This window comes from Stegodyphus dumicola, chromosome 4 (assembly GCF_044657685.1).
Source record: "Stegodyphus dumicola isolate Sdum_Otavi_A_Nest chromosome 4, ASM4465768v1".
Lineage (NCBI taxonomy): Eukaryota > Metazoa > Arthropoda > Arachnida > Araneae > Eresidae > Stegodyphus > Stegodyphus dumicola.
The window spans coordinates 220,704,868-220,729,508 of NC_140771.1; the positions used below are offsets into that span (position 1 = coordinate 220,704,868).

At 32.4% G+C, this 24,641-nt stretch overlaps 1 protein-coding gene across 2 annotated transcripts in view; it reads left to right on the plus strand.

The window, feature by feature from the left end:
- The first annotated feature begins 1,098 nt into the window (after positions 1 to 1,098).
- The window catches only part of LOC118186667 (MAM and LDL-receptor class A domain-containing protein 1-like), a 49,173-nt gene continuing 25,630 nt past the window's right edge, over positions 1,099 to 24,641 (plus strand). The window contains exons 1-2 of one of the 2 annotated variants that reach the window (XM_085816005.1): positions 1,099 to 1,316; positions 13,330 to 13,538. In XM_085816005.1, the coding sequence (XP_085672131.1) occupies positions 1,309 to 1,316; positions 13,330 to 13,538 (217 nt within the window). In that variant the 5' untranslated portion in view covers positions 1,099 to 1,308. Of the gene's footprint in view, positions 1,317 to 9,839; positions 11,018 to 13,329; positions 13,539 to 24,641 lie in introns of those variants that run through there. The other variant, XM_035356790.2, reaches the window with a different exon arrangement.

The window sequence follows — 24,641 nt, forward strand, 5'->3', positions numbered from 1 at the left end:
TTCTAGCAAGTGTGGTAGCGAATTCACTGCATGGAACACATAATGTAATGGCAAGCATAATTTGCCTGTTCGCCATTTGTAAGATATTATTTTTAATGCACAATAATTTTATAGACTGAGTCTAATATTGAGAATAGCGGAATATTATTGAAAAAGAATGGTATTATCTAAATTATGACGTTTATCGTCAGCAACCTTGTGTATTCAAATTAAGACGGACAAAAAGATATACTAAGTTCTCTTTCCAGCTCTTTAAAAATCACACAGTGATTGTTATTGCGAATGATCTTGGATGGTTTTGACTGCAAGTGGGGAAAGGCAAATTGTGCTCAGCAGAGCTTGGGATTAGGTCTTGGCATAAGTAGTAATTTCTCTCTCATGTGCATCGTGTTTAACGAAACTTCTTCTATTATGAGTCCATTGTACCAAATCGAAAACATTGACTTGCATATATAATGAAACCTTGGTTCACGAGTTTAATTTGCTTCTGTAGGCTGTTCATTAATTGCAACAATTTTCTCGCAGGAATTAATCTAAAATCGAGTAATTAGTTCTTGGACCACAGATGATTACTTATTTACACTTTACAAGAGTATTTTGAACATAAGTTCAGAAATCAAAACTGATAGAAATTATTTAATATACGACAAAAAAAAAAAAAAAAAAAAAAATTAACACAGCATTAAACAGATGAAAAAGACGAAAACTGGATTTTGCTGTACCTGTACAAAAAAAGAGTAAGCAGTAGAAAGTGACGAGAAAGACTTTTAGTTGTACGCGAAATTTGTTTCCACAAAACATTATGTACTTGTCTTTATGGGGCACCTTCTTTTACCTTTTCTTTGTTTTTAAGTGCCACTCTGCTTGAGACTCGCTGAGCCTCTGTTTCACTCAAAACTTGTCTACTGTGATTTATTACTGCCTGTATTTTAAAATGTTTCTAAAGCGAGACATAGCATTGTCATTGAAAAGGCTTATGATGTAGCTTGCTACTGCTTTATCAAGGTGATATCTTTACGTGAAAACTTTGTACCTTACTCCAATTTGAACAAGTTTCTCAGATCAGGGAACTAGACTTTTTCTTTCTTTCTATTTTTCTGAAGATATTTTTTTCCACATTTGTCTCTTTTTGCTACTTTTGAAGATGTTGTGGTTCTTTCATGTTAACTTCCTATCCCATGGTTTTGCTTAGAGATTAGAAACACAGTATCATAGAGAGAGAGAGAGAGAGAAATGTTTTAAGGTTCAAAGTGCTAAAAATGTCTGCATGCAATTCAATCTGGCCATAATTTCCTCCAGGCAGAACTAATGGTCCTGTAAGTCACTTTTTGCTAGGTTTGAGTGTTAAGTAATGGATGATATTAAAATGATGTTTCCAGAAATCATTGAGTGTTAGTTATGTTATATTGGTTACTTTAAAACACATTTAAAAATCATCTAGTGCCAATTTGAATGTTGATAATCGGAGATACCTTTCGTCATACACGGCATTTTTTAAATTATCTCACACTCTTCCTATATCTTGTTCAAATTTTCAATCTTTAATACAATATTTTTTATTCATTTACTCAAGTTCAAATACCTTATTTTAAACTTGTAGTGGATGACATTTGATGCTAATACAGTTTTTTCACATATTAAATTTTTTTGTATATTAAAATTTTTATTGTATTTAAAAATTTTTCTTGACTTTTAAATTTTTTTATTTAATTAATTATTAATTAATTAATTTTCAATCGTTAATAAAATAAATATTTTTTATTCATCCACTCAAGTTCAAATACATTTTTTAAAACTTTTAGTGGATGACACTTGATGTTAATAGTTTTTTCACATATTAAAAGTTTGAAATTTTTTTAAATTACATTTTTTTAAATCAAAAATTTAAAAAAAATGTATTTTTAAAATTTTTTTGTTGACCTACGTAGGAATTGACTTTAAATTTTTTTTTATATTACTTGTTTTTGCTCAGATAAGTTATTCGTGATCCTATGAAGCTCAGCTCATAGTAAAAATTTGTAAGTTTTATATTCTGTAATGCATTTGGTGCTTCCTACGTTGTTTTTTAACTTCAGTCGTTAAATGACACTAGACATTTTATTGCGCATTTTAGTGCATGAAAAGAATATGGAAAAGAACAATTGCTTTCTTCATGCTTTTAAGCGAGAAGACTTATTTTCTGCTTTTGGAGAAGACTTGTTTAAAAATATTCAAGCAATTAATTTAGAATTCAAACGGCAAAAATCAACGTTAGAGTTGCAAATTTTTACAGGACTAGTGTCGATGGTTTTACCGAACCATCATCAGCAGCTAAACTATTTTTAGAGATAATTCAAGCAATTGTCTCTAAAAATAGTGCAGAGTATCCTTAGAAGCTCATCGTATAAAAAGAAAGAAGTGTTAATGTTTGGTTCATTTTAAAATACATGGAAATACAGAAAGCGTATTTTCTTTCAAATGCTTTATTATTTTACGTCTTTTATAGCACTGTAGAAAAATAATGACTATGTTTCTGGAACGGATAATAATGTCCGCATAAAAATGACATGAAAAGATCATTCAGCGTATTTTGAACTACATTGTATCTAAGTATTTTTCGCATAATTGAGAAGATATATGTCACTTCATTCCGCAACAGAAAGATGCAGCGGAAGCGATTAACTCTACTGATTCGAATTCAGGTAGTCTTCTTTCAACTTCCGGCTGTTCTGCTCTTTTGCTCTCATTGAAAAGATTTAAAAAAAAAAAAAAAAAAAAAAAAAAAAAAAAAAAAATCGGACGTGATCAGCGTTCGACTTTTATTGAAATCAACTGTAGCTTCGGTTTACTTTTTTTCCGGTAGCAATTTGAAATTAAAGTCCATTTTTTTTACTTAAAATTTTTTAAAAAAATATTTATTTTGCATTTTTCATTTTTTGCTTTTTTTTCACAACTGGAGATTTTTTTAAAAAATTATTTAATGTAATACAATTGCTAAAGTTTTATATAAAATCTGCATGAAAATGAGATTATATTGAAATGAATCATAAAATATATTCCACAGCAAATATATTCTGCTTCCTTTAAAGCATTCTCTACTTATATTTTGTTAATTTGGTTAAGCTAGAAATGCATGTTAGTGAAACCAAAATGTTTATATCTGAAGTCAAAATTAACAAAGGAAGAAACAAAAATGGTGATGAATCTACATTCATGGATTTCTAAATGAATATTAAAAACTTTTAAAGTTTTTACGTTGTGAAAAATTGTTTTTCTTAAAACAACCTTAATTTTATAAAAATAAAAGTATTAATTTTAACTTTCCGGTAATTTTTACTACTGAAAGTAGTTAATAGGCATGCATTACTTAAATTTGTCACTTAATAAACTGCTGCGTTTCAATATCTCTTTTATTTTTACATAGTTTAAACCACAACTTATAGTAGTGCATTTCAAAATTTTAACATTCTGGCCCGAAATTTTATCTCTATATAAATGTAAATGATAAATGTAGTTCTCGCATATAAATATAATTTCTTTAAATAAATGTAAAAATAAAATTAAAAAAGTGCAAAAATATGCTTATTGATAATATAATAATATTAATTGAAGCTACTTAAACTTTACTAAAGTTTAAAATTTCTTCATCTTTTCTTTTGGTAGCAAAAGAAAAGTATTTAAAAATCCTTCGTTGCTCAGAAATTGTCTTCTAACAGTGTAGTAACCATTCGTAGTTGGTACTAGATAGCGGTGTAAATCATTTCCTATTAAAGATTCACTTTTCAGCTAGTTTTCATGCAAATAATAAGTCTATTTTCTTCAATCGCAGCTAAAACGATTAGCGTTACAGTATCCTGAGATTTTGTTCAGTCTCGTATCAGCCGGCTAAATCTGTGCTGTAAAGCTGGTAGACAGAAACTGCAATGGCATGTTTTCCGAATTTCCTAAAGCCACTACTAGCGGCCGAACGGTAAGATTGTTGAACAGTGGTAGCTCGACCTGGGTTCGATTCCAGGCGAACGGGCTGGCTACATGGACGTTTCCGTGATTCCCCCCCCCCCTCATGAGTAAGATGTATACGAAGTTGTTTCTCTTAGAAGGTCTTCTCTTAAGGCTCTCCTTCCATTAGGCAGACAGCACGTAATCAAATAAGCCAAAACCGAATTTACTAATTCCTGAAGATTTAAGCTGAATATGTCGGGAATTACAAGTGTCTTTGGTTCCCGACATAATGATTTCATTGGGAATAGATGTATACGAACTTCTTGAGCACAGAAATTACACGGTAAAACTCTTGAGAATAGAATATTACTTGAATTTCGCTATAATGCCGTATTCTTTCATTAAAAAGTTCCAGACTTATTCGTTGTAAAAACGAAGATTCTGCTACTAAGAAAACACATTTTTTATATGGACTAAAAAATCTGTTCTGTAAGGCTATTATTTTATTAACCAATAACACTATAAAAATATATAATGTCCTATTATGTACTTTAATACATTAAGTATGATAAGCTCCATACGTTTACATCAAAATTAGCTTAGACATTAGTAACTGATAGCTTCATAGAACCAGTTAACAACGAATGCTGTATGATAGAAGAAATTCTTAGTCACCAGTTTTGGGGTTTGTCCTTAAATATAACAAAAGCACTGTCGAAATCTTTCGGTAATAAGCAATGAAGAGTGATCTAAGCCAACCAATTTGTTCTCGAATATTTTCGGAATTTTGAATTCTACAAAGTAATGTGAGTAATTCAATATTTTACTGTATTGCATGATGAACACGTTGCTAACTAGAAATATTAAGGTATGGGGATCATGTGCAAAGTTACATTTAGTATTTACAGAATTTTCTGTCCTCAGAATTGAGGCTGTTCTGATAAAATTCTCTAATTAATTTGGAGAAACTCCGCAAGAGGAAATACACAGTTAAGATCCATATTTAATGTAAATCATCTTTAGCCACGTTTTCGAACAAATAGTTTAAATGCATTGCTTTTTCAGAATCAAATATATTTACAAAGTTGTAATAGACATATTCATTAAGGCAGGATAAAATATATTATGTTCCATCAGCATAATACTTATAAATCTTTAAACACTGACATCAATTAAATAAAATTTTGTAAAACTTCTGTCTTCTTATTTTTCATTATAATGTATTATAGGAGAAATGAGGTCCCAACTACCGGAAATACCTTGTAGCTTCCGCATAATTTTATTATTTAAATTAATGACAGTAATGGAGTTTTCATCAAAATGGACAGTAATGGAGTTTTTGGCAAAAGGAAAATCGAATTTTGTGTCCTGACTAGGGCCTGACTGTGTGACTGGGAAAATTAGTGTTAATAATGTGATTACTGTAAAAAGTAAATTTAACAAAACAATATTTTTAACACCGAATACGGGTTTTAAAACAGAAAAAAAAAAAAAAATCATTGTATTATAATTACAAGAATGGTCAGCTTACTCTCTTCATTAAAAATGGTACATGTGATAGTTGTGATTCTGTTGATTGCAAAGAGTAAAGAGTAAAAAGAGTTGATTACAAAAACGTAATTATTTATATGCATAGTGGAAAAGTACTTTGCTTTAAATCTATGCTTGCATACAGTTAAAGTTAATTGCCTACTTATAAACATAATTTCTTTAAGCAATAATACTATCAAACGCATGGTATGAAACTGGTACCTATGGTAAGCAGTTGATTTTTTGGCCTGAGTTAAAACCGTATGCTTACCGACGTAAATGAATAATGCATTCCATTTCTTCGATTAAGATTTATATTTCAAGAAATGACTCGAATGAAAGTCCCTTCTCTTTGGACAAGAGTGAAACAAGAGTAATCTGTTAACAGTCTCTGAAAAAGAAGTAGATTTACTTCTTTCTTTGTACCAACCCCCTGAAGACGACGCAGCGAAAGATGTAAATTTCCCATTTCATTTTTGATTTTGGCATTTGTTCTGTCTCCTATTCTTTGCAGTTTACTGTTGCACTTCTGGTTTTTCGGTTTTTGCACGTGATTTATTTCGAATTGAATATGTGATGAATTTGAAACGCATTTTTTAATTTTGTTTGCATTATTACCGCCACTTGTTGCTGCTGTCAGCACGCAATTGGATTAGGTTTTGAACCGTTTTATACTTTATATTTATTCTTTTATATATCTAATCCTATAAAGCAAAACAGAAATTTCAGAACGTTTAGCGACATACCAAAAATTGTCTTGTAAACCTCTTTTGGATCATGACTTGGTCACGACCCAAAAGAGGTTGTAAGATGGAATCTCAAGGAACTTGATAAACAGTGGCCTATAACTAAATCATCAGTGGCCTATAACATCATAAAACAGGAGTTTTATGATGTATTTAGTGATACAGAATAAATCGTGTAGGAGTAACATTATGTTGTAAATGGCGCAAAAATAATCAAGCATTTTTTTTTTTTTTTTTTTTTTTTTTTTTTTTTAGGAAAATGGAGGGTAGGATAGTTTAGGAACCACTAATCTTGAAGGAATAAATAATTAAAAGTTAGTAATTTATTTTGATTAGCCCAACAGAGGCGTTAGGCAAGAAGGGCTATTAATCGCGTAACGTCATTTTGCATCGAATAACTAAAAACGTTAAATAATTTTAATTCAGTTTATATTTCAGATAGCATATTAAACTTTAAACTAAATTTATTGTATATAAAGTTATAAGGTATTTCCTTCCTCCTTTTCGCATGCCTTCGCTGTGTAACTGGAAGCACACTCGACCCATATTGTCCAGGTTTTGAATCTCGGGGCGCGAAAGACTGTCTATCGAAAAATTTAAAGATATACTGTTTTTAAATATTTTTAGCCCAAAGAGACATTAGCCGAAATGCTCTAGAAACGTGTATGTGTCTGTAAATAATAATAATAAAAAAGTACGTTTAGGTGTAATATACAATCCCGAAAGCTTTCAGATTTTTTTATTGTTATTCCCCTCTCCGCTGTGTCAAAAGATGCGAGTATAATGAAAGTAAAATCATATGCAAATTAAACAATTTATAAAGAAGAATGGTTAATTTTAATTACAAAGCTGGCTACTTATCGAAGAAATTCAAAAGAATTCTTTGAAGATCCATTACGATGCTTTCTTTGATGGTTTAATCATGACTGAAATATGTTTCCTACACTAGGGTTTATATATACGAGAGTTGGCAATGAACGCTTAGCATAAAATTCATTGTAAATAATTTCAAGCAACATACGATTAAAAGAATAATAAATAATTATTTTATAAATTATTCTCAATATAAATATCGAATTTAAGAAAGCAATTTTACAAATCAGGTCTTAAAATACATAAAATTTGATGCACCTTTTTCAGTTCTAGGCTTAAAAAATATAACATTAGAAAAAGAAAACAAAACTTAAAATTTAAAAATTATAGTTTTTCACCTCTTTTATAAAAAATTTGGCATTAGGCCAAATTAAAATTTTTAAAGCAGGGATGGCAAATTTCTCTTCTGTGGTAGAAAAAACTGTCAGAAGAAATGAATTTTTCAGCGAGAAAAAGAAATATTTTAAATTCCACATGTATTTATATATTTAATTATTAAATTGATAAATGATTTAGTTACATTAATTAAGCCTTATCTCTGTAATTTAATTAAGATTAATAATGAATAATAATAATCATTCAGATTCTCTGAGTTTAAAATATATAATATAATGAACTAAAATATGACATATAATAAAAACCGGATTCATAAAATCAAAGTGCATAAAAAGGTGAAATGTACTTTTTTACTCAAAATTGTATGAGTAAAAAAATATTGCTTCATGAAATTTTTATATAATCCGTACCAATGGTATTTATGTTACTATAGCAAAATTAGAAAGAGATAGCCTCCGTAACAGATTCTGTCTGAGACGTCTAGTTTTGTAAATGACCGTCTTGGTGTAGAGTTCTTTTATTCAGAAATACTGAATAATAAACTATTATGTTTCTGCCGTGTTAGGTAACGAACAGTAGTTTCTTATTATTCCGTTGTAAAGCATTTATTTATTCTAATCAACCAGTTATTTTATGTTATGCAGCTCTACTGTCACTTTTCGCTTTCTTGCCAGAATGCTAATTTAAGTTGGTGCGTATTTAAATGAGGGAGAAAAAGGTAGTATTTAAAGGTATTTAAAGTTTTAGATTTTTTAGATAGAGCATGTTCCGCCAGCTGAAGGTCACATTATTAGTTGATATTCTACGTTAGCAGTCTGTCTTCGTTGCTTTATTCTTTCCAATAGTGCTTTTCGCGCCGGTTTCGGTTACAGCCATCTTGCGCGCTAATCATTTCTGTGTACTTTGGTCTAGTTTAAGATTTAGCTTAGTTTTAATTTGAAATTCCTTACTTTTGAGTTACGTCCGAAATGCTGGCTGATTTTGGAAGCACAAGAACTGTCTTCTGTTCAACTATACTGAGTATACTGTTTATACTGAGTTCTTAATTAAAAGGGTCTTTTACACACTTCTTATGTTCTGTGACTTTATCTAGACGTAGAGATAATTCGCTTATGTCTTCACAAGTCTTGACTTTGTGGATGCTACCTAACAGAGAGAGACTCTACACCGTTTTGCATCAAACATCCAAGACGGGGAATTTTTTTTTTTTTTTTTTTTTCTTTCTAATTCTTTTTTCTCTTTAAGGCAAAGCACACGAGGGCTAACTGTCTGCCTGAGGGAAAGGAGTGCATTCGTGGAGGAAAACTGGCTCCTATTTATGTTACACATGAGGGAAAATGCAAAAGCTCTCATATAGCCAGCCCATTCGCCAAGATGCAAGACGGAAAAAGTAGAGGAAATAAATTTTGTGTTCAGCTATGGCATCACTAAAGAATATTTCAAAACTGTAGACTTAGTTTGAAAGCAAACTCGAATATACTACTTTTGGAGTGGGGAATCTGTAGTAAAAGTAATTTAGTGTTTTATTTTGGATAGTTTCTTTATATGCTTACTTCTAATATGTAACACAAAATAGAGGATGAACATTTTGTATGATAACTTTGCGTGTTTCTATTGTATGGATGACAACACCTGAACAAGTGAAACTATGGGAAAAAAATGACATATATAATTCACGGCTATTATTTGTTATCTGAAACAACATATCACATGTTCGTCTCATGACATACTGTTTTAAACGTAAGTTCTAGAAAATCATAAAATTGCTCTTGCGTTGAGCGAAAACACACTATTAAATTTTGTCTAAGTTTTACAAGATTAACTGAAGCTTTAACGAAATGTTTTTATACATTTTTTTTTCAAAGGTAGAGAGTTAAAATCTCATTTAAAACTCATATTTGCAGATCTTTATGTCATCCCCCCACCGACTTTAAACTAATCCATCTCAGTCATAAAAAGAAATTGCTCAAAATGTATTTGCTTTCGTTTCCCTTTGCTTTAAAAGTTACAACTGAATAGAGGGAGAATATAAGAAGATGCATTTGCAGTGCTACTTCCGAATCCCTTTATCAAATCTGTTTCCTCTAGAGCTAGAGGCAATTAAAAAAAGTAACCAGTGTCATTACAATGGTATATTGCACTTATTGTATCACCCCTTGTTGATGCTTTGCTATGACAACAAAAGTTCGCGTTTTCCCCTTTTCAGTGCGCTCACGAATCGAACAACTAAATCTTAAAACGTGCAAAAGATTGTATTGCTGTTAAAAAAAGAGAAAAGCGGATATAAAAAATAAAACTAAAAAAGTAAATGTGCTTTCAAAATAAATAAATAAATAAATAAATAAATAAAGAGGCCAGAATTATTGCATGTCGCGTGCAGTTGTTACTTTTGCATTTATTCGTACATACTTTTGAACAGTATAGCATTTACGAGAATGAGAACGACAAAACAGGAGTTTCGTCTCTGTTAAGCGATCCTATTGATGCATTTCACTTAACAGAACGGTCAGTATGCTACGAGCAACAAAAAGAGCACTGAATCCATTAACTTGTCGCTAGTTGAGATTTGAAGCACGCTAATAAATACGCTTTCTGGTGTTCGAAAAAAAGTTTGACGGCTACACTTAGCGAGAATGAATTATATTTTCTAGGAAGGAATTTACTATTTAAAAGCAATATTTCTTTCAAAAGCCTTCGCGAAAGGCATTATAACTGGACATAAACTGAAGCAATGCACATCTGTCATGCATGCAAAGAAGCACGTTTCGAATGCTTTGAATTAACCGAAAAGCAAGTGATGGCCTTACAAATATGCTTTGCAAGTTTTGCTTAAATTTCTTTATGTTAAATATATTTAGTAGAAACAGAGTGTGTAGAAACTGTGTCAGAATTTTCATTTTGGTTAGCACTATTGGAATTTCGTTTTCAGTGTGGGCTTAGTCTTCTCAAATTTTCCATACAGTGCTGTCCATTCTTTGTGCCATACTAACCGTCACCATGAATATTAGGTACATCGAAATAGCTTTTCTTATTTTGGCATACTGGGTTCATTTGCTTCAAACTAAGAAAATCAACAGCCCTCTAATGCGTGCTCGGAGAGACTTTGATCTAGAGGCTGTGCCTGAAACGTGCGACTTCGGTTCTGTAATCCGGTTAACAATGTGTTATTGGAATGTGCCCGAAAACATTACTGCCGGTAACATTCATTGGCGAACTGGAATGGGTGTTTCCTCGTACTGGATCGGTGGGCCTAGGACTGACCACACTGGTGCAGATAAGAACAGCGGTTATGTTTTCTACGAAACATCTGAATTAGCAAAAGAAATGGAATTGCATAAGGATGCAAGTCGGTTATTAAGTCCCATGTATAACCATACTGGCCCATCTGGACTGTGCCTTTCTTTTTTTTACAATATAAATGGACTGAGTGCCAAATCTTTACGAGTTATACTCCGCAATTCTCTTGGAGCCGAAACCATCCTTTGGGAAAGCAAGGATAGATCTGATGGTTCTTGGTATCTGGGTGATGTAGCATATAGCTACGGAGATAAACATCAAATTTTATTCGAAGCTGTGCCAGTTAATCAGTCGCAAAAAAGGCTTACTTACAGGTAAGGGAAAGGTTAAAAAAAGTAGAATTTAATTGTCATTGCGTAGACTTTTTTACATTTTTAATTATTAATAAAACAAAATTATTTATTAAATCAGTTTCATTGCATTAGTAAAGTATCATCTAACGCTAGTATTTCTTTTTGTTACTATCAGGGATTTATTGAAATAATATAGCTGTAGAAAGAATCTTACGACCAATAACTTTTGCAATGAAAGCAGATAACTAGTTCAGTGAGAAAAAAATAAAAAGTGTGAAGACATACTATATTTAATGATATGTTTCTTAAATATTAGGTAATATTAAATATTATTTATATATATTATTTATATATATTATTTAAATATATTTGTATAATTTATTGTATATTATTTAAATTTTCTACATGCCAATATATATTTTAGTAATAATTCAAAATTGATTTTTTTTACGGTATAAGTGAATAGAATTGAAATACATGGCCAGTTTTCTTTATCTTAAAAAGAGTTAACCGCAAAAGAAAATAGAGTTATTTCTGAATGTGTTAACATAAACTTTATACTAATCATACTACAATCTATAAAATATATTACTCCAGTTGTTTAGATAAAATATGAAAGAGCTGTTTCATGCATTGTAAGTTTTGTTCAGAGAATTTTCTATTTCATTCGCTAATCTCAGATATGGCAACCAATAAACAAATTTTGAAGAATAGACGTAAAGAATATTACTTTTGTATATTTCTTTCTGCTTTGAGATTCTACGATCTAAAAATAGTGATGAACGAGATATAATGCAATTATTTATTTATGAGAACCCTAAAATTTTTCGCATAGCCCACACTGACATGAAAATAGTTTTTTTGCCGCTTGCTTGTAACGACGTACTAGAAGCTTTTAAGATTTTCGGTGAAGGATACATGAAAAATCAGCTATGCTCCAGCCGAGGTATGAACCACGGATTTTGCACTTCTTAGCTTAGATGTCGCTTACAGCAAGAAAGCATGCATAAACGAATGCGAGAAATTCTTATGTACTTAGCAAATTTATAGAGTTTGGTATTCTTCGGTAGCATAAACTTGTATCAAACTCCTAACAGACTTGGAGCGGATTGTTGCTTCGTCTAGAAAGAATATTCAAAAGGTCTAAAACAACATTTTTATTAAATCAGAACTTTAAAACAAACTTATAATTCCTGCTTGACAAGCTCTGACACCACTTACGGCGAGGTACTCGTAATTTAAAAGGACATTCCAATTCAAGATTTAAAAATTAGTAGCCAAAGGCTACACAACAGATTTAACGCGAAGTAGGCTCAAACTTCTCACCGGCATAACAATTTAAATGTCGGCAGATATGCGCCAAGCCGAAGAACTATAATCTATCAGAGCTAGCGAAACTTAATAACATAGCTTCGAAGGTAAAAACACTCTCTGTCTTTCAATCCGAAACACCTCATCTAAAATGTTCTAAAATTCAATTTGCATTCAAGTGGGGAAACGGAAAAACGAAGTGACGGGAAATATCTAAATGATAATAGTTGATTAGATTAACATAATAGAACTTTACAAATTTTAGAATTCGCATATTTAAATAAATGCTTCTCATCATTTTCATTGTATTTACGATTAAGATGAAATTTTTATGTCGTACTTTGATAATTTAAAATATAATAATATAAATATTAATAAAATTAATTAATATATAAAAGTAATCAATATATTAATTAGTATAAATATATATCTGTATATTAAAATATTAACTGAATTGTTTGAAATATTGTTAAATTATTTAAAATATTGATTCATACATATTAATTATCATTCATAAAACACCACAAAAATTCCAAAAAACAGCAATATTTTAAAAATTTTGATATATAAAATCTGTGGGGAATGTAGAAGCTCTGATTGCAAATTTGAGTTTCAGTGTAACATGTTATAATAAAAATACGATAAATATTTCATGTATTCTAAACTTCCTTTACCAATGTAATCAAAACGTGGAAGGAATGGTTAACGGTACTCATCTAAAAAGAGGGCTGTATTTGCCCCTCATTAGGAATTGCTTACTAGGACACAGCAGAATTTTCCTCGGAATCGAAGATGTAGATTCTTACTGTAATTAAACACTGCACTGTAAAACAGATGTTTAGTAGTCTCAGTGCAAAGTATTTTCTTTGCTAAATGTTAATTCTTTACACTTTTTTTTTTTTTTTAAATTTTTTAATTTTTCTTTATTTCTTAATTTTTTAATTCTTTACACTTTTTTTTTGTAATAAGTATATATTACTTGATTAAGGCTGCTTTCAAATGCTTACATGTTTTCTTCCTAGAGGCTATGTCGCTCTTGATGACGTACGATTTGATACCATGCCAACTAAAGAAGCATGTATTGGACACTGCACTTTCGAGGGAGGTTTTTGTGACTGGGAAAACATGGAAGAGGACGATTTTGATTGGGAACTGGGCCGTGGAAGCACTAGTTTTCATACTGGTCCACCGAGAGATCACAGCAGTTACGGGAAAGATGAACAAACAGGAGGTACGTTACTGTTCACTGCAACAGTTTAAAGTCTAGATAAATTCTAAATGATTTGTCAATAAAATGACTCAGTTAGTTGGAAGAAAACTATAAGGGTTTGAAACCGAGACGATTTCACATCACAATTCAGAAAATTCACAGTATAAATATAAATGGCAAGCATTTATAATTAAGTAGAAATAAATAAATAAAATATTAGATTCCAACGAGAAACTCGTTTGCTCATTTCATAAATAATTTATAACATGAATGCTAAAATATTCCTTGAAAATTTTAAGAATAGTTTCAAGATTAGGGGAATTAAAAATGTAGTTATTATTTTTAAGTAGATTTCTTAAACCATTTTTTATTTATATGTTTATCTAATTTCTTATGCATAAACAAGTTATTGTATGAAAGTTTGTATAAAAAGCATTGTATAAAAGTATTTTTTTTTTAATTCACAGAAGAAGAAAGCACTTTTTAGTTTTTCATAACAGGTGACTTTCATTCCTTTGAACGTAAATATTAAGTTTATAGGGTTATTTTTTAAAAATACTAAAATGTAGCCGCCACAGCCCTCACAGGCGTACTGAATATCTTTCATCTTCGCCTACAAGCATCTATTTTTAAGCTTACCAAAGACATCTATAAGCTTGAACAAACTTATGATTCGTGCTTGACAAGCTCTGACACCACTTATGGCGAGGTACTCGTAACTCTATTACAGAAGAGTTCGCCTAGTTCTACAGTTTTGTGTAAAATACATTACTGAAAATGCAGTCGATTGTAAAAAGACGTGAAAGCCGCCGAAATTCATAGGCAGATTTCTGAAATATAGCGTGACAAAGCTGTGACCGATGGAATGGTAAGAAAATGGGTTAAGTAATATAAAAATGGTAGTGCAGTTGTACACCATCAGGACAAAGTGAGCGAACTGTCCGCCATTAATGATGACTTGATCCAGAAAGTTGACGAAAAAGTTCGAGGAAAAAAAAAAAAATGCTTCAAGATTTCATCATTATCTAGGAAGCTTTAAAATACTTCACTATCGCATTGTGACGTCACATCAACATCACAGTAACGTTGTAGTAATATCACATCAGCATTGCTACAACCTACACACGAGGTCACTGTGATGTTGGCGCATCATTGCAGTTGTCGCACTCTGATATGTTCGCAATGTCACAGGGAGGTTTTCGTACTGATGGTGCATCTATAAGCACATATCAGGAACCAAGCGCATTGAAAAAATGCCATAAAGTGGAAAGCGCAGACATTGCAACTGTGAGAAGGAGCCACAGTCTTCGTATTACATCTCGAATTTCTATCACTTCTATGATTTCTGAAGACCATTGACCGTGGCTTTGAAACAGGCATAATTGTTTTGAGCGGAATTTCGGAGAGCTCTAGGTCATTGGCTTAGTATATACATAAACACAAAGCGGTGAAAAATTAAACTGTACGAGCAAATTTACTGTGGCTGCCATAGTATTTTACTCTTCTTTTGCAACCAGCTGGGACTATAGATGCTAGTCCCAGCTGGTTGCAAAAGATTTCCGACAGGCGGATAGGAGATTTACTATAATGTGGTGCTTACATGTGGTTGGAGGAAACATGAAATGGAGAGATACAAAATATTTTTAAGCCCTTGATGTGCACAGAAAAAGGACAATGGAATAAGAATATAAAAGAAGTGCAATACAAATTAGATACTAAAGAAGAAGGTATGTACAGGTGCAGTCACAATGCAGATTAATATGCAGATTTGTGATGAACTGTGCGTGGGCGAGGCATTTTCAGTGGAAGGATCGTAGTCAACTAACTGACCAATATGAACGGGAGTAATTAGTGTTCAAAATTTTGCTGTAGACGTTACGAGAACTTGCAAGAATATAATCTTGCGCATGCGGAATTTCAAGACCTAGGTAAAGTCGTTGATTTAGGCCAAATCACGGCGCGTTAGTAATTGCTCTCATAATTTTGTTTTGAAATATTGCGAGTTTCATCCTATAAGTTTTGAGCGCTGTGTCCACACTGGGACAGCATAGAATAAAAGAAGATGAATTGGAGTGATATATCTGGTTCTTTTGATGCGTAAATATAATTTTGATTTTCTCCCAGTGAGACAGTAAATCGCCATACAAGCAGCGTTAGTTCTCTTTAAGACAGAAATTCCGCGCTCTTTGAAATTTAATTGTTCGTCTAAAACGAATCCTGAATAGGTTGCCTTGGGTTTTCCCGGATTTTAGGAATGTAAAGAGTAGTGAAAACTTGCAGGGATTATTAAAATCCGGATAAAAACTCATGGCAGCCTTCTAGTTATTGTCCGATTAGCCTGCTTCTCTGCCTGGGAAAGAGTTTTGAACGAATTACGCACAGATGATTGACGCAAAAAACCTTGAAATCAACGACTTTATTAATAACAACTAGTTTAGATTTACACCACCATCATGGAAATTTTGAATGTCGTAGAGACAGTAAGTAATTGATACATTAATGAATAGCGTTTTGTTAAGTTAGAATATAGCGCCACCTATTGGATAGGGAGAGAAACTCTCACTTGGCCATCTGGATTCGGCTAAGCAACATGCCAGAGCATGTATTAGATCTGAATAGTTAATTACTGTAAATAAATTAGTTAGTTCTTTTGCTATACAGTCCACTTATTAGTTTAGAATCATAGTACATGGTCAGCAGAGCCGGAGAAGTGAACAAAATGCTGGCATTAGATAGAAACAAAACTTCGTTAAAAGCGAAACTAACTAGGTTAGAAAATGTAGTGAAGGAATATGATGATAGTTCGAATAAGAATGAAATTCAAATAAAGTATAGATTGCTACAAAGCATTCAAATGGATATTAGAAACTTGAGGATTAGATATTTCGAAAGCGTTGATGAAAAAGATGTCACAGACATCGATGAAGAAATCGCCGAAATGGAAGAAAGAACGGAAGTTCTAGAGGTAAGAATTATGGAAATTCTATCATCTATAGCACATTCTGAAAATGAAAATGACTGTAGTAAATTTGATCCTAAAGTACAAATACGTTTGCCAGAATTACCAATTCCTAAGTTTTCTGGTAAATATACCGAATGGAATAATTTTAAGATTCAATTCGAAAACATCATAGCGAATAACACGCAATTAACAGAAGTTCAGAAACTCTACTATTTAAAGGCTGCATTAACTGATGAAGCAAAAAATCTTGAAACTGTTGATGATACTTTTAGTTCTCTATTTAAAGCTCTTCAAGATAGGTATGAAAATAAAAGAATATTAATTGAGACGCATATAAAGTCAATAATGGATTTACGTATTTTAACATTCGAATCGTCTAAAGGAATAAGATATGTAATAGATAATGTTACTAAAAACATTAGGGCTTTGAATGTTTTAAAATATGAGAAAAATAATTTATCGGATATTCTGTTATTAAATATCGTACTTCAGAAACTAGATTTTGAAACGCGCAAACAATTTGAACTAAGAATTAATGCTACGGAAGTTCCTACTTTTGATGAATTAATTTCGTTTTTAGAGAAAAGATGCCAGTTATTGGATAACATTAACCGTAGTACTAATAAAATGAAATATCCGTTAGAAAAAAATTCGAAATCAAAGGCTCTGATGGTTAAAACCGATAGTGTTTCGATTTGTGTTATATGCAAAAATAATAATCATCCACTGCATAAATGTGATTCATTTTTGAAATTAAATCCAAATCAAAGATATGAAATAGTTAAAACCCATAAATTGTGTCTAAACTGTCTCAGTAACGAGCATTTAATCGCAAAATGCAATTCTAAGTTCAGGTGTTCGGAATGCCATAAAAAACACCATTCATTAATACATCGCCTGCTCAGAAATGGCGCCATCGAACATAAGTTAGACAAAACAAAAATGGAATCAGGGAGTGACGAAATTATAAACAAGAACGCATATGTCTCTAATAAAAATCAATCAAGTTGTCTTTTGACACGCAGAAAAAACGTCTTATTGGCGACTGCAATAATATATATTTGCAATTCCGAAGGAAAAAGAATCCCAGTTCGCGCAATACTTGATAACGGCAGCATGAGTTGTTTCCTGTGTGAAGGAGTTGCTAATTTGTTAAATTTAAAGAAAGAAAGAATTTTTGCATCTGTATCCGGAATTAATGAGAACGTTATAAATATTAATTATCAACTAGATGTACAGATTTCGAATAAGGATTTAACATATGTAAGATCAGTTAATTGCTTGGTTATTTCTAAAATAACCAATTAACTCCATCAAGATGTTTAGATGTGCAGTCATTAAATATTCCCATTGATATTGAATTGGCGGATCCGCAATTTGGAATACCTAACAAAATAGATATGTTATTAGGGGCCGAATTGTTCTTTGAGATTTTAAAAGAAGGAAAATTTGAATTAGAAAATCAACCGTTGATATTTCAAGAAACAGTTTTTGGATATATCGCGTCTGGTGCATGCAAGAGTGACTCAGAAGTAAATTATTGTGGTTTAGTTCTAAATAGTGAAGAAAGAGTTGAAGAAATTTTGCAAAGATTTTGGGAAGTTGAATCCATTGAAAATATCGAGGATGCTTTGAGTGAAGAAGAAAAATACTGTGAAGAACATTTCAAGCGTACTCACTATAGACAAAATGATGGAAGATACGTAGTTCAGTTACCCATAAGGGAAGGTGTAGAATTAGGAGAATCGAAAACGCTGGCTGAGAAAAGATTGCATCAAGTGTGTAATCGACTAGAAAGCGATTCGAAGATGAAAACATTGTATAAGAATTTTATTAAAGAATATAAGGATCTAAATCACATGGAAGAAGTTCAAGAAATTGAAACATCGACTTGCAATTATCTTAGTCATCATGGAGTTTATCGGCCAGAGAAAGCCTCTACCAAGCTTCGCGTTGTGTTTAATGCATCCGCGCTGGCATTAGATAGAAATTAGATAGAAAATGCTGGCATTAGGTAGTAGCAATGGAAAGTCACTGAACTCAATATTAATAATATTGAGTTCAGTGACAGTATTAATAGGGCGAATAACTCAAGAAGATTTATTTTCTATTATTATTAGATTTCGAAAGTACAACTATGCATTAGGAGCTGATGTTCAGAAGATGTACAGGCAAATACTTATTGAACCATCTCAACGAAACCTGCAGTTGATCTTGTGGAAGGAATCAGTTGGTAGTCCTGTGCAGACTTACCGTCTAAGGACTGTAACATACGGAACAGCAAGTGCACCATTCCTTGCAACAAGGGTCCTGAAGCAGTTAGCAATGGATGAAGCGACAGACTTTCCTCATGCCTCAAGAGCCATACTGAAAGACTGTTACGTGGACGACATTATTACTGGAGCTAATACCATGCAAGAAGCCAAGGAGTTGCAGGCACAGTTAACCTGTCTTCTAGAACGTGATGGAATGCAGTTACACAAATGGTGTTCAAACAATCCAGAATTATTGAAGAATAAAGAAAGTGCTACTCAGGATTACTCCTTTCAAGTTACGGATAAGCCTCAGATTACAAAGGCCTTAGGAATGTCATGGAATACGTCTACAGACTGTTTTTCTTACGATTTAAAGATACTTGACTTTGAAGAAACAGGCACGAAAAGAGATGACTTATCAACGATAGGTCGCCTCTTTGATCCGTTAGGTTTAATTGGACCTGTTACGACAAAGGCTAAAATATTTCTACAAAAACTTTGGCTTCTAAAATTAAATTGGAATACACCTCTTCCTAAAAATTACTTTGAAGAATGGAAGGAATTTCTGCATAGTCTAAAAATAGTCAACGATTATCGCATCCCCAGATTTGTTCTAACCAGTGGATTACAACAAATAGAAATTATAGGATTCTGTGATGCTAGTCAGAAAGCCTATGGTGCTGCAATTTATGTGAAATGTATGTCATCTTCAAATGAATGTTCATCAAGACTTCTGTGCAGCAAGTCTCGTGTGTCACATCTGAAGTCAATTACCATTCCTCGTTTGGAACTTTGTGGTGCAGGTCTGTTGGTAAAACTAATGAAAAGAATATTAGAGGCCGTTCAGCTGCCTATAGTCAAGGTTTATTACTTCACTGATTCGTCAATAGTATTAGCATGGATTAAGAAGGAACCTTATCAACTAAAGACATTTGTTGCTAATAGAGTATCTGTTATTCGAAGCATGACTGCGGTTCATGAGTGGTACCATGTTAACACTCACAATAATTCAGCTGATTTGATATCACGTGGAGCTGAACCTAAAGATCTTCTTCATAATGATTTATGGTGGTATGGACCAACTTTCTTGACTAAGGAGAGGTTTTTGACTAATCCTTGTGAATTAATTTCATCTGATATGGATGATGTGGAATACGTCAAAGAACTCAAACTTAAGGGTAATGACTTAGTTAATCTAAATGTGAACTCTAATTCCCTTGTTTTAGATCATATTCTTAACATTAGTAATAACTATATTCGTATTATTCGTGTATTAAGTTTTGTTTGTAGATTTATAGCCAATTGTAAGGGAAAACATTTAATATGTTCTCTAACTGTTAAAGAATTGGATGACGCTGAGAAAATCATTATCAGGTATGTACAGTTACAGCATTTTAGCAAGGATATTCTGTCTTTAAAAAATAAGAATTGTGTTTCTTCCAAAAGTAAGTTAAAATTTTTATGTCCATTTCTAGATAATGATTGTAGGAGGCAGACTTGCCAATAGTAATCTTAATTACAACCAAAAGTTTCCTTATGTAATGCCAAAAGATCATGTATTTACTAGATTAATTTTTCAGTATTACCATGTTAAATATTTACATCTTGGTGCTCAAGCACTATTGCATCAGGTTCGTAGTAAATTTTGGGTTATTAATGGTCGAGATGTTGCTCGAAAGGTTGTACATGAATGTGTAACATGTTTTAAGATTAAACCAATTGTATGTGAACAACTTATGGGAAATTTACCTAGTGAGAGAGTTAATCCAGGGTTTGTATTTAATACGTGTGGACTTGACTTTTCTGGTCCATTCCTCATCAAGTATAAAAATCAGAGAAAGGGTAATTATGCAAAGGTGTACGTTGCTATATTCATTTGTTTAGCTACTAAAGCAATACATTTAGAGGTAGTAACTGATTTAACCACAGATTCATTACTTGCTACTATTAAAAGATTTATTGCTAGACGTGGAAAATGTAATACCATAATGTCAGATAACGGTACTAATATGGTTGGTGCAAAATCAGAACTGAAAAAATTGCATAGTTTAGTCCTTAAATCTAATTCTGATATAGCAGATTTCTTAACATCTGAAGGTATAAATTGGAAACTAATTCCACCTAGAGCGCCAAATTTTGGTGGTTTATGGGAAGCTGGTATTAAGTCATTTAAATATCATCTTCAACGTACAATCAGCAGTTATAAATTAACTTTAGAAGAATTTTGGACTGTTGTCACACAGATTGAAGGTATTCTCAATTCTCGTCCAATTTTACCCTTATCAACAGATGCAAATGACTTTGAAGCCTTAACGCCGGGTCATTTCTTAATTGGACGTTCCATTACTTCATATCCTGAACCAGATTTGTCTCATCTTACAGATAATAGACTGTCTAAATGGAAAGTTATTACCAAGTTCATTCAAGTTATTTGGAAACGTTGGCAAACTGATTATTTAAATCATCTACAACAACGCACCAAATGGTTTATTAATAAAGAAAATTTAAAGGCAGGTATGTTCGTTGTGTTAAAGGAAGATAATCTTCCGCCATTTAAATGGTCTTTAGCAAGAATTCTAGAAGTTTTACCTGGTAAAGATAATAAGGTCAGAGTTGTTAAAGTGAAAACATCAAATGGTGTGTATATTCGATGTATTAGTAAAATTTGTTTATTACCTATCCAGGATAATAATGCTTAGTTTACATTATTATATTCTTATTGAAAATTGTGTTTTACATTAAAATGGAATTGTTTAAAGAATAAGTTCGATTGTAGCATAGTGAATGTTTATGTTCTTAAAATGTTACATTATTTTATATTATATTCATGATGAAAGATTATCTATTAGTTTTCATATTGTATTGTAGAATTAGTTGTTCTTGATTTGTTAAATTGTATGTTTGTTTGTAATTTACATGTTGAAATTTGTAATTTCAACGGGCGGCGGCATGTTAAGTTAGAATATAGCGCCACCTATTGGATAGGGAGAGAAACTCTCACTTGGCCATCTGGATTCGGCTAAGCAACATGCCAGAGCATGTATTAGATCTGAATAGTTAATTACTGTAAATAAATTAGTTAGTTCTTTTGCTATACAGTCCACTTATTAGTTTAGAATCAAGTACACGTTTGTTGCAGTAAATTAATGCTTTTCTGATGTGGAAAAGATCTTCGCCAATATGTAACTTGAAGGTCTCCTTTAAATAAACTGGCCCACCAGCGGCCGAGTGTTAAAGTCGCTGAACACTGGTAGTTCGATACGAGGTTCGAATTCCGCGAACGGGCTGACTGCACGGGCGTTTTCGGGGTTTTCCCCGTGCGTAACGTGTATACGAGCCAGTTTTCCTTAGAAAGTCCTCCACGAAGGCATCCCTCCCCTTAGTCAGATAGCTCTAGTGTGCTTTGCCATAATTAAATACACCAAACACCACCTTTAAATACACTTATCAATTACAATGGTAAAAATATTTAAGTCATACCTGAAATATCGAACTTTTCAAATAAAAGTAGCCAAAATAAAAGAATTATTCATTCAGGAGTTCCGCAAGGTTTGGTCTTAGCGCCGTGTCTTTTCAACATTTATTTAAATGATTTACCGGAAGCACTCAATAGCTTCAACTCAAGTTGTCAAATATGTAGATGATACGGCTGTTATGACGAAATCAATCACGTTCAGATAAGTAATTTTAATTTAAAATTCAATATGAATATAGTTGCACATCGGTGTGACTTATGGAAGTTTAAACTTAATGCCGATAAATACAGCGTCATCCTGTTTGCATGTTACAAGAAGAACCAACATGTGAATGTGAACCTCGAGATTAATAATCAAACTCTCCCAGTTGTACATTCCATTAAATCCTTAAGTGTTGTTTTAGTTGAACAACTAAATTTCAAAGAGCGCGTAAATTATGCCTTAACTTAAACAAAGTCAGCTCTGGGCACATTTTCATTCTCGCCTTTATAAACATCTGTGCCCCCAACCGGTATAATGGTTAGCGTAGCTGACTGCCGTGCAGGAGAGCACGGATTCGAATCCCAGAGAAGGCATGGGTGTTTGTAAATCTATGGTGTCGGTACGGCATGGCGACACTCTAAGTATACCGCGAGCCGAAAGTCCTATCGTGCGGATTGGTGGAATGGAAGAGGGGTGGGAGACCCTCGGACCCGTCCCTTTGGGGCATGGAGGTAGGAAAGGCTTACTTCCTACCTCCATGCTTTGGGGTGCTGTCCATTAAAATTGGGGGCGGAACTGAGCTAAATCGCACTGTCACCTGTATGGTGCTCAAGGCTGTTGTCAACGACAGGCGTAACTTGCGTTCCTTGCCACAAGGAATATCGAGGACTTGGGCTGACTACGTCAGACAAGTGAACATAAGTAACAACAACATAAACATCTGTCACTATGTTGTGAACTTCAGCGTCACGGCAGATAGGACATACAGATTTCCAATATTTCTTGATGAGTGAAATTTTCACTTTTTTAAATTACGTAATTTTTAATAAAACAAATAGCTAAATAAGAAATAAAATGTAAGATCATGTTTATAGTTCTGATGCTTTATTCTGTAATTTTACAAATAAAATACATTGTATTTTAATAATTGTATTGTTAACTTGAAAATTACAAGAGCTGATTTTAGTTTCAGAAACGGTTTCCTTTATTTTTGAAGTCATATTAACTAGAAGGAAGCATATTTAAGAAATGGTGCAAGAACTATCTTCTGTTATTTGTATGTAATGCTTAGATCTAGCCTATAATGAGTCATATGACACACATGGAAGTAGGATGTTTTCAGTACAACCTTTGAAACTTGGAAATTCACTAAAAAGGCAAGCTTTAATTACCGACGCAAGTGAAAAATATGAGTAACAATAATCTCTAATGTTTCTTATGGTTTTCGAAGAGCGTTTAGATTTGTTTTAAAACAAGAATTTTGTTGCTCATGGCATATGAGGACAGAGTGATTATGAATTCATTCATTATGAATTTAATGAATGCGTTAAGAGTTACTGCCCAATTCCTGTTGCAAAAGAAAGAATAATGTTTGAAATAGTTTCTTTTAATACGAGGTTGGCAACTTAGAGTTCAAATATTGATGTTTTGTGCTCTGTTTTAAAGTACTGCCAAAATACGAAGAAAAAAATCTGAAAAGTTTCATGTTTTAAAAATCGTTAAAAACGGTTTGTTAATGTTTTTTATGCTCGCGCTAGAGTTCATAGTCTACCAATCTGTTGTTACACTCACTCCTGATAACCCATTTTTTTCTCTTTTTAGTTTTATTATTAAGCATCATTTTCTTAGCACTTACGCCATATATACAATTCAACAGTAAAATTACAAAAAATTCTAAAAACACTATAGTAGTATATATTTAGATTTCTCGATGTGGCGTTAAGGATTGGCATACATTTTTCTGTTTTCCCCACCCCCAGTCTTTTCTCAGTTTATCATATCAATGTTCAGTTTTCTTACTAAGATGTCTTTAACAAATTTTTTTGTCTTTTAATTATTAATGTTTTGTGTGTTTACGTAATCTATCAAATATCACGTTCTCGGCGCTTACACCACATGAAATGAGATTTAACCAAAATATCACAAAGTATTTAAAAACAGTATATAAACAGTTAGAATTTCCGATAGACTGTCTCGCTCGCTGGAGATAAAAATGTTTTATTCATTACAATACTGCCCAACTCACTTTGAAATCGTTAAATTTCTTAGTCAAAAATTCATTAAAGTTTTCCAAAATATGAAATAGATAATAAAACTAATTCGAAATTCAAAATTAGGGCTTCCAGGTGCCCATGTTCATGTGGAGGACTACGTTATTCAAAACTTAATGCCTCTAGGTACCGTCATTTTTTGGCAGTGCCAAACACATGTATACATTCATGCAGATTCT